Here is a 17089-nt window from a genome sequence, read left to right as displayed (position 1 = left end):
TAGACATTTTTGTTTTGCAATTTATCGACTTACAATAAATTGCAATGATTTTTTAAGACTAAAAAGGGGGCATTACCTCATCTCCTTATACAAACCAGAGACACATAAGCAAAGCTACATCAGGGTAGGTGGGATACTATAACAACATTGGACACATTGTTATACTATTCCACCCACCTTAATGAGGATCCTTTCGGCGTGGCGATCCCGTAGCCTTTGGAGTCCAGGTTGCCTCCCACTTTCATGGTGTCGCAGGGCTTCCGCTGCTCGATGTACTCATTCATGGTGGACTCCAGCAGGTAGGCATATTTCCCCTTCGACTTGCGGACCCTCAAAACCCCCTCTGCTGTGGTTTTCACAAACACGGAGGGCTCCGCGCTGCGCATGTACGTCCACATTTTGTCAAAGAGGGCGATTTTTGAGCGCTATAGACACACAGACAACGAAAGGAAGTGACCTGGTGTTAGTACCTCGTCGTAAGCTTTGAATTGAATACATGGGAACGTGCTCAAGATTATTTAGACTTCTTACCCTGAAAAACTCTTTGGTGGAGCCAGAGTCCAGAGTCCCATAGGCTATCTCAGATTGTTTAGCCAGGTCCTCTGCACTTTCAATAGGAGACACCATCCTCTCAACAGTCAGGAAAGCAGCCAGGTTGGCCGTGTAAGAGGAGATGATGATTAGAGTGAAGAACCACCACACGCCACCAACAATACGCCCAGACAGAGATCTGATGAATGAAAGCGGGGGAAGAGCACATCTTTTAATTTCATTTTGTCTGTGTGTGATATCAGCAAAGGGATTTTGACTTCAGTGAGATGAGCACATTACCACAGCAGACTCCATAATAAGACAAAAGAAAAGCATTGATTTGATGACACGTACCAAAACTGTCTAGGTTGCAATTTTGAATCTATCAGGTAATAAATCAAAAAGTCTATGCTGTAGAGTTTAAATAATGTGCCTGGATATTAAGGAAAAACAAAAGACAGCAACATGCCCACCACATTTATAAATATTACATATATATATATATATATATATATATATGTATATATATATATATATATATAGCCCCACATCATAAACACAATTTGCATCTAGCAATGTAACACTGAACCCCAAGAAACAATCAATAACATTGTGTGGCAAAGGATGTATATGACTTTTTAGCTCCCGATGAATTGATTCGTAAAAAGACTTTGCAAGTAATAAGAAGATAACAAAACTATAATTAAGTTGGATAAGTATATTAAATATATGGCGGGCATTTTAGGTTCTTGGATTTCCAGGATCAGCTGTATTGTCAAACCTGTCTAAAGCTGTACTTTGTCAACACCAACAAAACAAGTGAATGGCCTGCAGAGTGTTCACACTGCCATCAATCAATGCTATCGTGGCTAAAACTACAGGTTGTTAACTCACAGGTACAAGAAAATCCTATTCACAGAGTTTGATTCCAAGTAAAAACCCATGAAGATTCAACATCATGATTGCAGATTTTGTTTTTGACCTACCTCGGTGAGATGTCACATCCTTGTCGCATGAAGGCTCCAAGAGAAAACCACAAGCTGTTGAATATGCCAAACTCGTTGGTCGACTCATTCGTCTGGATTTGCCCGTCCTCATACTCCTCGGTGTGCCACTCGTATGGGCTGAAGCGGCTTACGAGGAACAGCACGACACTGACACCGATGTAGGCAAAAACGATACACATCCAGATCTCATAGGCAAGTGGATCCAGGAAAGAGAAAACTCCTGGCTTTGATTTTTGAGGCTTCTTGATCATGATGGAGATTCCAAGAGACATGAAGGGTTTGGAGAAGTCGATGACCTCCTCTCGCACCAAAGTGATCGTCAGAGGAGCCACGGCAATATCTGCTTTCTATCACAACAAGAAAACAAACTCAGTCCCTAAATTAAGCATCAGTTAAGCATCAGTCTATGTCTTCCTACAGCCTTGAATCAATCAAAAACTCACCCCATACACCAACTCTCCAACCATCCCATTCCAGATTTTGGTCTCTGCATCTCTGGCTCCATATTTCCCATCCCCCACTATTTTCAGTTGATATTTGAAGCCACAGTGTTTCGCTATCTCCGCAGCCAGATCTACACAGTAACCCTCGTAGCGTTCATTGTCTACAAAAAGGTCAGCATTCTTTTTCAGCATTACATACGGAGCTTCCTGGAGGACAGAGGAAAAAAAAAAAAAGGCAAGAAAACATTGTTCAGCACAGGAGGTTTGAATAACAAAGGAGCTTCAAAAGCACTGGTTTCATACTGGGCTGACAGATCATTATGAAATCATGAGGGGTCCTGGTTTTTAACAAAAGCATACACACTTTGAAGGAATTAGGAATTCACGGTAGCATCCTGGCTGCCAATCTAAACGCACAATTAGAGTACTTACCAAGATGGTGGTGACAATCACGGTTTTGTTTTCCATTACTGTCGATTCATTTGAAAGGATGTCTGATTTGGTTACAGCCATTCTGTCCACCTCATTCCAGTACCCAATCTATTCATATAAGAACAAGCAAGAAAACAAATACAAAAAAAAAATCATTAATGTTGAAGGCATTTGCAAACCTGATCTTGATCAAAATTCAAACTTCATCGCATACAAGAGGTTCATTCGTACGCTTACCTTTACCGGACCATTCGTCTTTAACTCCATGACGTTCACTGAGTAGTTCACTCTCTTGCCATGTTGATCAAACTGGATGTTCCCTGTCAGGCCTTCAACCCGAACCTTAGAGGAAGAAAATGTGAATGTTACCAAAATGGAGGGAGATAAACAGCAAATGACTGCAGAAAAGATACTCCATAATATTGACCGGTCTCTTTTTTGCTACAATAGCTTCTTTAAATGTGAATGTATTCCATCAACAGTGGGAACAGCGTGGAGTGATCAATCAAAAGAAATCAGTGGCATTATTCTAACCTGGACGCTTATTGAAGAGGTGATCAATAAAAACAACCAGCAGCCCATAATCTTCCTTAATTTCCTTCCGAGCATTTAATCAAGCAGCACGACATCACACACATCCTCAGTTCACCCCGCTTTAACAATCTTGGGATTGTGTAATTTCTATTGGCTGTAATGAGGCAATAAGGATGCAAGGGTTATTTTTATTTGGGAATATTTCAGTTTTTCTAAAATGTGTAAACACATTTTTTCGTTAACTGTGGTTTAATGTATTTCGTGAACCCTAACCACAAACTGAAATATGTTCACTACTTTGTCAAAACGCCACAGATCTCTTGCAAAAATGAGACAGCACTCTGCATCACACAACTGATTCCTTCCACATCAATAGTCCACACATATACAGTATGCTTTTGTCTTACAGAACATTAAATAAATGCTAATGTTATATATTCAAAATGGTGCACTGAATCATTAGAATCACCTAATTAAAAAATATTAGTTCAGTAGTTCCTGCATGATCGGAGTACAGACTGACACAGTCAGTAAACTGAAACACGGCTGAACGGGTTGTGACTTGGCTCACGATCGCTGGCTTTCGGCAGTGCTGTCGCTAAACACACAAGACTCTAAAGATTTTAGAAATGTCCATGCTAAATGTTGGAGATTAACGGATCTACAAGACAGTTTGATTCCTGAGTTGGACGTCGTGATGACACTCACTGCCAATCGGTACTAAAAAAGCACCGGGTACCAGATATCTGTCTCCCACCAGAGATGCAATACTTTCTATTATTGTCGAGCATAGGGCCAAACTGTTCACTCAACATGAATCACAGTCCTATTCACATGCCTGTAGAAGAACAAAAGTTTTCAAAGTACCTAAAAGGTCAGAGATTTTATTGACATTTTGTTTTGAGTTGTTCTTGGCTTAAGAGGCTTAACTTTGCTACACTCAGAGTCTATTTTTATTTCAAGTTTAGAATCTGCAGCAACAACCTGAAAAACCTCAAAGAAAAAGAAAAAAAAATCCATTTGGCTTTGCTGTCAAGCTTCATTTCTCAGCAGGAGTGAAGCTAATTTTGCCTTGCATCAAAGCTCAGAGGACAGTGTGTTGCCTGTAAGTATAGTGGTGTGCACGCACATGCATCAGGAAAAGTCTTCAATGGAACTCTGTGAAGTACTCTCTGTCTTTGTGGGCATTTGGGCATATCTTGTGGAAGATCTTCAGCTACCGCGGCAATAAGTCTTGATCTGTGCATGGTCTGTGTGTTACCTGTTTCAGTGCCCGCTCTATTTCCACACCCTGAGCCCAGGGCACAGCAGGGTTAGCCAGACAGTCGCCATTGTTGGCTCTCCTGGTGAAGTCAATGCGTTGCTTATGCAAGTAACGGAAAGCCTCGGTCATCACTTGCACGGAGTCGTAGGTCAAGGCGGAGGTGTACTAGAACAGAACAATGGGAGAAGATTATTGGAACTGAGTTTGGATATAATGCAGGAATCTCTCTTATCAGCCCCTTATGATGGAAATAACAAATAAAACCTGAACCAAATTATGGGATGAAGATGGTGAAATTCTTAATTATTTTGAATTGCCAACAAACTAAAGACTAAAACAATGGTTTTACTGATTAGTGCTGCCCATGTGATAATAACCAATGTATTACATGCATCAATGGGGTACTACCCTGTTGCACTGGATTACAGATGCATCCATCAAGAATAGAAATTGGTGCTGAATTTATTTCATATGCAGTACTTACTGTATAGTAAGTATATTGTTACATGTTATTTGTTGTATTAAAGTATGTCTGAATGTGTGTACCTTTTTTATACTGCAGACAATCCCACTGTAACAATTAAGTATTTCCAAAAAAACTACAGTTAACAGCCGTTCATATGGGCGACATATCGTAAACAAAGCCATGCAGTGGCCTGCTAGAACGCAACACAGGCCGTTAGTTTTAATGTTGTAGCGTCTATGTTTGTTCACACAAGTGACTTTTTTTTTTACATCTCCAAATGGGAATTGATATGATATAGATCAGACAGCCACAGATACAGTAGTACAGGCAGTCAATGAGGACTTATCTGGTGTTTGTGGCGATGATGAGACTGTTGCAAATATATTTTTATCTCAATCTTCTTAAATCAACAGCAGAAAAAATGTTTAAACTTCAGTCATTAGGAAAACACAAACTGTGTCTGCTACATTACTGCACAGCATGCATTCATTTGATCAAAGATTGCTTCATAGCAGACGTGACTGCATGCATCTTTTAAAATGCACAAATATTACCCCAACAACAACCTTTTGAGCAAAAACACCAAATCTGTGGGGTTTCACAAAGCAAGAATGAGATGCTTTGCAGTTGACTTTGTGACTTGTTTCGACTGTCACCGTAGTTTCAAGCAATCAACACAGTGAAGCCAATGTGCCTCGGGTGAGCTATGGTGCACGACACCTTCGCCTTGATAAAGTATTCAGGGACAAATTAAGAACTGAAAAAAAGGGTAAGGGTTAGGGTTCTGGGATTATTGTTGTTGTTTTTTTTTACCCACTATCACTCAGACTTATTTATTTAAACTTATACTTATTTTTTTTAGAGAATTTTTATACAGAGATAGTAATTGTGAGTAGGAGGTGTGACTGTGAGAGTGAATGGTTGTTTGTCTCTGTATGTTGGGCCATGTGAGGGACTGGCAACCTTTCAATTCGAACCTCAAGTAGAGGATAGAGTGACTGAAAATGGATGGCAGGATGGATGGACCTTTAAGTGTGGAGGCAAACTTTGAGAAACTATAATTTTATTAGCAAAGATAGACATGCATTTGTGTTTTGGTGTCATCTTTATATGCTTGAACTCACCCTAATTTTACTGTCAGCACCAGGATACTCCTTTTCCTCCAGGGCCTCCCATCTCTGGTCAAACTTGGACACCACCGGATCCTCAAAGTCAACAATCTGAAAGCCTGACACGTTGGCACCACCATATTGGATTTTGGACAGATCTCCATCAATGAAACCCTGAAAACACAAAACATTACAATGTATTGCCTCAATGATCATTAAAGGAAACTTCATAAAATTTAGTGTTGAAGTGTTTTAAACTTACCAGATTGGCTATAATGTAGTGGTAGCCTTTAACATGTCTGCCAATTGTGATGACCTGTATTTATGAGAGATACAAACAAGTCTTAATCAAACAAGATGCTTAATAAAAAAGTTATGAACTAAATGTGATGCTTTTATGGACCGAGGATGAGACATTTAAATTAAAAATGTAAAGGTCAAAGACATTAAAATATCCAGGCACATATCCAAATCTGTTATATTGAGACGTTATAATTTGTCGATCTCATGGCTGACAGCTGCGGCCATTATCGCCGAATAAAAATACTGCGGCATTCACAGCCACAAATGCTGCTAAACAGAGATATCCGATTCCATAACCACTTTCCTTATCAGTAGCGCGACAGACAAAAAACGAAGAAAATGAGAGAAATATCTCGGCTGTATTCCATTTCACTACCTTACATAAATGACACACCTGAAACTAATCCCGCGGATTGAGTGGCACCTCGGTTTTTCAGGGCTGCTACTGAATAATAACGCCTTGTATTTGGTATGTAAATATCTTTGACATAAAAAAAATAATCTGTGTTTTCCCAGATAAACTATAGCACAGCTGCAGCAGCCATTGATTTACATCAGCATTTAGTTAAACAGATGTTGGCCTGCTCTAAATGTTTATTTATAAGTCTTTCACCTGGGTATAAGGTGAAGTTAAAAATAACCTGTTTTGCACTTAATTGCAGTTTTGTTTACATCCCAAATGAACAATTAGGTTAATTGTTACAGTGCCCATCTACATCTGTTAGACTGCTGATTCCATGTGGTTCTATTCCTGTAAATGTTGTGTTTCAAATGCATATATTTTTTTTGCCAACAATACATTGCACCCTATAGGGACTTTTAACCTAATTAAAGAACAATATAGCATTTCCTGGATTCTTCTTGACTGTTTTAAATTTAAGGGGATTAATTGCCATTAATTGTGTAGATATTTCTGGGCGGGAAATAAATGCATTGCATGATTTTACAACTCAATTATCAATTTTTGTTCGTTTTTAGCTAAGCTAAGTCTTCAAATCAAGCAAACTAAATCCACAAACAACATTAAAAAGTATGCCTATCATGACCAGAAAAACTAATAAACTACTACATTGACCACTTTACACTGTACCTGATCCATGATGTCTTTTACTTTGTCCTGTTCACAGTCCAGGATCACCCTCCTCTCCTTCTTGTTCTCCAGGTCTTGGAAGAGTGAGCGGTAAGCCTCGTCCTTTCTCTCGTCTTTCAGGTTCCCCACGTTGATGGCTGTTACCTGCCACTTCTTCTCTGCCGCTGTGTCCAAAACAACCTGTAGGGTTGTCAAGCCTGCGGGAGGAGGAGGAGGAGGAGGAGGAAGAGGAAAGGTGGAATTAAATGCAAGAGCAACTTGAGACACATGGATGAACACTTTCTGTTGCGGATCGGCTGCATCCTTTTTCTTCTCCTTCAAACTCAGGAGGAGGTTTTACCGGAACTCGGTGTCTCATCGAGATGAGTCACGGGTGTTCTGGCATGGACCTGACCAACATGTGGGAGGAAAGAGAATCTATTCACTATTCTCTTGACTGCGGCAACAACAGGGGTTTTATACTGCTACTTTATGACTCCGCTGTTTCGTGCAACTTTCCCAATTTCTAAACAACTTTTTTTCATCACAAAACCGTCTCTACTGAAGGTTTACTAACTTTCTTGTTGAGGTAAATTCAGTAAGGTCATCATCTTCATACTCTGTAACTGTGTAACAAACAGTTTCAAGTTAAAAGCACTCGAAGTAGACAAAAAAAGGTTTGAATATATACAAAAACATAACTATCCAGCCAGCCGAACAAATCCTAACGTTTACTCAAGAGCAAGTGGCAACCAGTGTAGATGCCACAAGTGCCTACACAAATTGTACAGGTCCATGTTGAGGTTCTGTCACTGGAAGTTCACAGACGTCACCTGCAATCAGGGGCCTCCTTGACAATACTAGCTGTTAAGCACACCAATCATATGTGCCATGTTTTATTGACCTGAATGTAGTAATTGAGACCATTAACTCGTCGGGAAAATGTTCACTGACATTATAAATTAAGTGAGAAATGGGCACGGACTTCTCATTGAAGTCCATTCAAACTAAGTCATCACTGGGGTAGCTATTCAATATCACACACACACACACATATATACACCACTATATAGACTACTATATACTATGACTATGTCCCCTTTTTACTTAAGGTCTACGGTCTAGAGGCGAGGTACATCCCCGACATGCCACCAGTTCTGTGACAGCTTACCAAACATAATGTAATGCACTCAGAACCAGAACAAGGAAATAAGTAGACATTTGTAAGCTACTTATGCTACAGTATTTGTAAGCCGTGGGCTGACAGCCACACCGAAAGCCTCATTTTGACTCCCTTGTGCGGCACTTTTAAAAAGTGTCAGGATTTTATTCTTATGTCACACAACCCTCCCCCCCCCCCCCCCCACACACTGACCACCTCTCTTTCTTGCACTCACATTTCCTCTCAGTAGAAGTCAATTTCAAATGTCTTCCTCCTCAATCATATCAAATTGGTACATCGAATTCATTCATTATCAAAATGTTCACAAATGAACACAATTACAGTATAAATCAAGGTGATATAACACATCCTGACAACTAAAAAGACCTGACTGGAGTTGTGTGATTACATAGCGGCGACTGGAACTATTCATGAAAGAGTTGCGTATCTAATGAAGTTTTATTGAATTATCAAAAGTGTCAAGTGATGAGTAAAAATCCCGCTAAAGATGATGTCTGTACTCTCCCTGAAAGTTATAAAACACATAGCAGGTGTCCATCAATCCAAAGCGCAGTCCGTCTCCATTCAAATCCATTTATATACTTTCATTTCTATCACCCTCTCTATCCAGTTTCACGGCTGAATCTGTGCTATTATTGATCCCTGGTCTGCAGAGGGCAGTCGGAGAGTGGTTTGATAAAAGGTTTGAGTGTTTCATTTTTGCCTTACCACAGCGAAGTGAATTACAGATGTAATCAATTTCATGCAACACTTGGGTGGTTTTTATGATGTGTGGAGGAAAACGGTGGCTTGCAGTTTTATCTGAATGCACCGTACATCATAATTACAGTAAGGTCATTGTGCTCTGGTTAAATGTGATTGTTTGATCAATGCTTATTAAATGAGATAATTGGAATCGAGAGTGATTTGCAGTGACGGTAATGCAGGGACATCATCAAATTATTAAGGCGAATGTGGATTCTGCATTGAGTTATGCTTTTGGTAACTGTCTCGGAGATGTACATGAGGGTGAAGCTGTCATGATTTCAAGAACTTTGCTTTACAGCTTTACATTAATACTCAGAGCTTTTAATTACAACGAACTACACGTTCTTCTCTAGGTAAACATGATTGATTGTATTGACCTAAGCATGATTGAAAATAGCCACAGGCAAAACCTACAATAGATGAAGATAATAAAAAAGTCATTCCTCCATTTGTGGAACAGTGAGACACCTTAGTGCGGGCAAAGTGTTTGACATGTGCAATCAATCACTTGTATTGCACAGTGTCAGAATGTCATACTTACTTATTAGCAGATATTATACCAAATGATGCATTACCCTTGCTTCGAATGACACACTCTCTACAATCTGCTGCATATCAATCATGACATTACTTGTCTAACTCCCTAATGAACATTATATAACTTAACAATAACACAACTTGAGAGCTGGCTCCACTGAGTTACAGACACACCACCTGGTTTTTTATGTATTATAGAAGCATATATCATATTAGGGTTAACAGCCGACATTAATTCGGCCATTCAAACAGACACAGAAATACCACGACACTGGAGAGCAAAGATGCAAAGTGACCTCACATTTACCTTTACATTGCCCTAGATTTAAAAGGTCATTTGAGAATAAGCAGACATGAACTGCTTTGCAGTAAAACATTGTGTTATTCAGATATTTGACAAAAGAGAGAAGTTGTTCGTATGGGATGTAACAGTTTAGCAAGCGAAGGAGATTATTTCTTCTCTTTCAGTGATCACGCATGCGTCTGGCATTTACTGTAAAAGCTCAACTTTATGCTCAGTGATCAAAAAAACATCTCAATGAGTTGATGTATGTCTCAGCATTTGCATAATATTATGCAAAACTTTTCAAATGAGGCAAGAGGGATGCTCATGAATTATGCAAAGAGCAAAGCAGTTGAGTAAATGAAGCTCCACTTTAGCCAGAATCCCTTTGCTTTAACATATTGTTTTCTATAACTTAACATTGTCTGTAATGGTCCAACATTATTCCCCCAGGTGAAGGCTACTTGTCCACTTCCTGCATAATTACAACATCATAACTAACATAAAATGGTAAGTGCTGTGGTTATAGGCTTTATTTTTTTCATTAAAAGACAGAACAACATTACCACATTTGAGTTAAGTAATTTAAATCAGTACGAAAATGTGCTTATTCCCTATCCCTATTTTTTTTTATTGTTTTATTTTTAACTTCAATTACATTTTAGCAGCCTAATGCACATGCACAGTCAATAAAATAAAGAAAGTCAAATGAGAAAACCTGTTATGGGTTTTGTTGTATTGTGTTCACATCACACATACAGCAGTAATACAACAATAATAACATTTTAGTGAGTCAATATCTGTAGTTTTGGGTGTAACCGCTGTTCTGGATACAATAGATGATTCTATGAACAGCTACTCTGGGTCAGTGGGAAAAAACTGTAAAAGCACTATAGATCTTTGAGTTCCACTTGATGAATTTAATAGCAATATTCACCATTAAAACCTGTAGATGTGGGATTTTTCATCGCCGAGGTGAACTCAGCCGAGGTCTGCCAAATGTTCTTTTGCTCTGTCGACATGATGACGGGGAAGCGCTCTCTATGGCAGCTTTTGTAAACATCCAACATGACGGCCACTGAAGAGCAGCGGTCTTTCGACTCAGCTGTTGCTTCCATTTTAAGCCACTTGCTCCACAGAGCTCCCCCCGGGCAAAAAGTCGTTGGATGCCATTACAGGATATCCATCTCGTCTAGAAAACTACTACAAGGTTTGCACGGTTGTTGACACATTTTTTCCATCACTCTGCATGTATAGATCATTGGTATCCAACTGTATATAGAGGCATTTTCATCTACGTCCGTTGGTTTTGGAAGTGGGAGGTGACTTAAACCTTTCCTTACTCAATCAACATTACTTAACTGACATACTGACAGTAGCTAACAGCAGTGGCACCGGTTCATCCATTAGTCATTGTGCCAATAAAATTCATCATAACCAACGGCAACTCTATTCGCTCCTCTCCTAAGAAACCCACCCCCACACAGACACACACACACACACACATTCTTGCATCATTAACCAACCTGCTCAGTCACTGACAATCTCCCTCTCTCTCCACACTTTGGTTGCCATGGGAATGAGTGGTGGATCACACTGACCTAATTAGACAGTCATGCAATGATGAAATATGCACAACAGACTCTTAAGTGCCATCGCAAACGTACAGTAGCGACAGCGGGTCAGCATGAGGACAATCTGAGGCAGCTGGCGGGAACCTGGTGCCTGATCTCTGAGAGGATTGAGCTGTCAGTCAGAGGTGGAGAAAGACGAGTATGTGGATGGAGATGTGAGGCTGGGTGATGTACTATAGATGGCCGAGGAGTATATGTAAATGAGAGGGGGAAAGGGTTTAAGTGATGTAAAAGGCAGAGAGTTAAATAAAGCTGTTGGCACTACACTGTTTTCCGCCTGTTACACTTGTGTATCAACTGGGGAAATCCAAATTCTCTGAGCAGATTCACTATAACCTTACATATAATTTAAATATTCTTGTTGGGAATTCACAAGTTATCATTCGGGTTTGATATTATTTGTTATGCAGTCGATATTCTCTTCATGTTTGCATAAAAAGCAGCCCAAAGCACCCCTCTATGAGCAATAAGAGAGAAACAAACATGGGGTTGAATGGAAGAAGTGTATAAGTGTGAAATTGATGTTGGGAATTCACCAGGTACTGTATTATTCAGTCTTTTCATACATTACTTTCTTAAGTGATACCAAAGCTCCCCTTTCTTGCATGGTAACAATAAAAAGACGTGAATGGTTTTCCTTCTATAGCTGGAGCCTAAAAAAGAAATGGAGAGTACTTAAGTATTTAATGTGAAAGCCAAACATCCCTTTATTCTGCAAGAAGATAGAAGTTGATACTATTATTCCACTGTAACTAGATTCCGTTGAGGTCTTAATTATATTCCTTCATTGCAGTAACCGTATTAAAATAGAAAGAAACTCTATCCAAGCAGGAGATTTTCCTTTTGAGCACTAGATAGTCCCTCTGTGCTGCAGGAGGCAGCGTTATCCTCCAAGGGAACACGTCACCAGATCTTAATTAGCAGATGCTGCGAAGGCTTGAGTTGGAATGACAAAGCAAAGTGCGATCACACAGAGGAAACAACTGTGTTGACTTTTTTTTTTTTTACGGAGTGATTTACATTGTGTGATATGCACATTTATGACATTCTTTCAGTTTCTCAAACAAAAAAGAAGTGCACTCCATTGTCTAACAATGCAGACAATGACGAGAAAGCCGCACTGAAAATCTAATGGTCCTACAACATTATTCAGAATTATTAGTGTTGAATAGAATAATCATGGATGTAGGGAATCGAAGAGTAGAAACAGAATAAATTTTAATATAATAATAAAAAGTCTGGATATTACACTCGCAGATGGGATCATTTTTCAGTTTTGACTTCCTTGCAGAAATTCATCCTGTGATCTTATCCGGGTTTGTAATTACAGGTGCGCACAGCCCATAAAAGGGAGAACATTGCTGCTATGTTAATGATTTTTTTTTTTTTGTATTTTAATGAGTAGACTAATGAAGGCAGTTCCATCACAGACAGATGGTTGTTAACACTGAGCAGAGAATCACCAGTTTGGATCCGTTATTCAGCACCTTTGTATGCGTGACTGTTTGATTGTGAGGCATCATATGACTACTAAGACAACGTCCAGCTCAATAAGCCTTTAAAGATCCCATATTATCCTATTTCTCCAAGTTAACCTAGTTCCCTGGTGTTCTAATGAACATGTCTGTGACATGCTTTGGTCAAAATACCATAAGGATGAAGCACCAAAGCAGTTAAATCACCCTGCCAAAACAGCCCTGTTCAGAACGCTCTGTTTAGTAGTATCTCTTTAAAAAAAAAAGAAAAAAAGAAAACGAAACTTAAGGGACAGGAAATGACATCAGCCACAGAGGCTACTGGGAGCTAACAGCACTTAGCATTTGGAAAAGTGATCATTTGCAGGCTCTAGCAGGCACATTGCCGTCATATATAACATGTATCCACTGAACAGATAAATCCTCTGAGCCTGGAAGTTTGTGTAGAACTCTGTGCTGCACTGTGGAGCCAAGAATAGAACTTTTTGCGGACTTCCGGTTTTCGGTTTGCCGTTGCCCTCGCCAGCACTCTCGCATGTTTTTCAGACAAAGCGGAGCTCCGTGAGACAACACTTCCAGGAATTTAGCGTCTTGTGTCGACCCAGTGAGCGTGGAAGTCAACATTGCATGTTTTTTTCCTGTACTTAGACTGAGGAGGACCACAAAAACATGAGTGAGTCAGTGAGTGAGAGCCTGAGTCATTCTTTCAAAAGTATCATAACAGTGTTAGCATCTTACCTCGATCGCTGTCATACAGGTAGGCGAACTTGTCCCACTTGTAGTACTCGATAAGACTGAGGAGGGGCCCCTTGATATCGGGCCTCATTTGGATGATAAACTGTTGATTCCCGTCCAGAGGGAAGCTGGGCGTGATGAAGGAGACGTGGAGCGTCCCACAAAACGACGTGATGGTGTTGACAGACTTTTTGTCGTAGAATCCAAAAATGGCGTACACTCCTCTCGAGAACTGCGAACAGACTGAAGCAGAGGACACAGTTAGGAATGCGTTAGAGTGTGAAGGTCTCAACACACATAACTCATAACAATGCACATATGCAATATCTTCATTACAATCCTTTAGTGCACGTTAGTGCCACATACAGCTGTTGAGGGACAACTTTTTCCTGTTTCTGTTTCCGCTGATTAATGGAGAGCTTCCTGTAACGTCTGCGCAGGGACTGCTTGCACTCAACAGTAAAAGATCCGCTGAACACCAGTCACAAGGTAAAACTTTTATGAGACGACGTGAAAATAAGTGGCATTGAGGAACGTTCACCAGAACGGTACATTAATTCTTCATATAGGAGATTCATCTGTGCCTATACCATGTCTTCTTTTTGACTTCTCCACTGAGAAAACCATCCCAGGCTTCTCATATGAAACGGAGATGGAGATGAGCATATGTGGAATGTTATGGGATACTGCTCAGATGTGTCCATTGTAATTGTATGTGTATGTGTAAAGCTCCAGTATGCATAATTTAGGAAAAATTGGATATATTACCCTACATATCAGTATGTTTGTACAAGCGCATAACCATATTAAACCACATTCGACTAACCCTTTGAAGTATCATATTTGTATTTTAAGCATTCATATGTTTCTACAACAACCCTAAAGGCACACAGGCAGCAGGAGCAACTTGTGTTTCCAAGCGGAAGCTTATTACTTTTAATAACAAAGACAAACAACATCCTCTCTAGAATGTGAAGGCCATTGTAGTTGCCTGACATGCTTGGGGAAGCCTGCTGCACTCTCACTAATGCTTATCTGAAACGAATTACGGTTTTAACATACGTTGGAATAAACTGAGTGTACAATGTAATTGCAATCAAATCTGATTCTCTATAAGTAGTGCTTTTACTATCTCTCAGTCACTGGGACAGGGTTGTCAATAAAATGCTGGAATTAAAAGAAAAATATGTTTGAGTTAAATGATGCCACTTGTCTCCATGATAATCACACAAACGTCATCTGCTTTAGTCATATTGTATCATGACTTTTACTGAGAAGACCATATAAATCACAAGAATGAGAATAACGTTATACTAATCTCTGTGTGACTTCCTGGTAAAAAAAACATACAGATACATTTAACCAGAAATCAACACACGTATGTGTTTGGGTCCACAAATAAATGCATGGATTACCAATCACATTGTTATATGCAACCAGCATGTATGTATGTATGATGGCTGGTTTATTTCCATTACACCCATCACACTGTTGACTTTGCAAAATCGCATTTGTTCAATAATTCATGATCCATACTTGTGCACATGCAGCACCTTTGATGGCCTCTAACATTGATTATGCAGAAACCGGGAACTGGTACTGTGGACTGCTGGCAAACACACCCCTAAAAGTCTCAGTAATCCTGCGATTGCAGGCTTTTTCTCAAACACAGTATCTGGGTCAGCAGATTGGCATGTTACTTGTAAATGTGTATTGATCAAATGTAAGTTAATCAGGCTTATTGACTTGGACATATGTGCCCCTCCAAAGTAATTCATCTAATGAGTCATTTCCTCCTCCACAATGTAACTGGGATGACTTGCTGACAAAGGGAAGTGGAATCCAAACCTTGGATATTAACTGGATTGGTGTAAGCACTTTAGGCTTCCTGCCATTTCAGCAGTGGCCATAGCAACACGCTTTGATATTTGGGGGAAGGAAGCATAAAGAACATCTGTTATGGTTTTGGCAACATGGGAGTCAGGATTGGCTGTTAACAAATTCACACTGAGGGTTTTTTTGTGTTAGGATGTGACATTGTGGAAATGTTTATTAAATTCCTGCTGTAAAAAAAAAATGTACTTGGAGCCATTTTCTTGTACTGCTGATGACATACTGGTTTCCTTTGTGAAACTTTGGGTTGCAATTAACAGACACTCATTAAAAGTTGTCTTTTGGCAAATTAACATTCTGTCTTAATACACGATCCAACTTTTTTTTTCCTGCTGAAAAGGATTAAAGGTGCCATATGTAAGAATGTGGCTAAAAACGGTTACTACATTCAAATTCAAACACCGACGTCTTTGAGGTTTCGTTTTCTGACGTAACTGACAACCCATTGTTGCTCGGCAGCTGAGACTCTACTGACTGCAATGATTGGTAGACGGTGGTAGGTGGCGCCACATGCCAAAACATGATTTCAAAACGTAAACATGATTTGCAGTCTGCAAAATATATTTTTTAATGCAAATATTTTGGGTGTACTGTTGTTGTTGGTGAGTTCAGTTTGTTATATGAACATTATTCCTGAGTCTCTGTGACATATTAGGAGGATTTTATGGCCAGTTGCTTTAGATTTATTACATAATGCACCTTTAACTAATATGAACCTTAGGAAATTCAGGTTTAGATACTTCAGAGGAGTGATGTTAAATAGTCATTCTGCTGACTGAAGTATACAAGTATCACTTTCCAACTTTGGGCATACAAGAAGAAAAAGGTTTTGACCTTACTGTTACATACCAATTACATTATAACTGCTGTGTACCAAGTGACACAATGTACGAATGGTTGACTAACTTACTCAGAAACACAAAGTGATTTTTTTTCTTTGAGTCAGTGAGAGTTTGTTACCCATTTACATTAAACTCGAGTTTTATATCCTTTCTGAAGTCTTCAAAACATTCACCCCTTAATCAAAAGCCACACTTCCCCCATCCTCGAGGCTATACTTCAGCCTCTGCTGCCTTTCCATGCCTCAAAGTTCCAGAACACGCAGAGATAATCAACAACAAGGCAAAATAAGCGTAGGCAGAGGGGGAGGCCAGGTTTCATCTACTGCCAATATTCATGTGCTTCCAAAATCTCAACCGGGCCACGTCTACTTTTACTCATGGTGATCCATCAGCGTCTGGCACTGTTCCTGGCCACAGAGGGCTCAGACTTCACTGATCTTAAATGGGAGCAAACAGGGACCGTATCATCTGTTAACTGTCTCAATCTCACTGGGAAATGATTTTATACAATTCAGCGAAAAAGAAACAGAAACATCGGATTAGGTTACACGTCACGACACTGTTCATGGCTGATAGCTGAGTGCGGAGTCTGAAGCACGCGA

General features: G+C 39.7%; 1 protein-coding gene across 2 annotated transcripts in view; it reads right to left on the bottom strand.

Annotated features, from left to right (window-relative positions):
• gria2b (glutamate receptor, ionotropic, AMPA 2b) overlaps positions 1–17089 on the bottom strand; it is a gene marked incomplete at its 3' end in the record, with an annotated part of 39053 nt that overhangs the window by 3632 nt on the left and 18332 nt on the right. For both annotated transcript variants that reach the window (XM_083891558.1, XM_083891559.1), the window contains exons 2-12: positions 13756–13995; positions 7180–7376; positions 6049–6102; positions 5802–5960; positions 4209–4376; positions 2651–2755; positions 2414–2521; positions 1982–2188; positions 1518–1885; positions 532–730; positions 178–425 (exon numbers count right to left, since the gene is read on the bottom strand). In XM_083891558.1, coding sequence (XP_083747684.1) covers positions 178–425; positions 532–730; positions 1518–1885; positions 1982–2188; positions 2414–2521; positions 2651–2755; positions 4209–4376; positions 5802–5960; positions 6049–6102; positions 7180–7376; positions 13756–13995 — 2053 coding nt within the window. The remainder of the gene's footprint in view (positions 1–177; positions 426–531; positions 731–1517; positions 1886–1981; positions 2189–2413; positions 2522–2650; positions 2756–4208; positions 4377–5801; positions 5961–6048; positions 6103–7179; positions 7377–13755; positions 13996–17089) is intronic.

The sequence above is a fragment of the Microchirus variegatus genome, assembly GCF_963457635.1.
Source record: "Microchirus variegatus genome assembly, chromosome: 6".
NCBI lineage: Eukaryota > Metazoa > Chordata > Actinopteri > Pleuronectiformes > Soleidae > Microchirus > Microchirus variegatus.
Note: the sequence above shows the minus strand (reverse complement) of the source record. Positions and strands in the feature narration are given on the sequence as shown.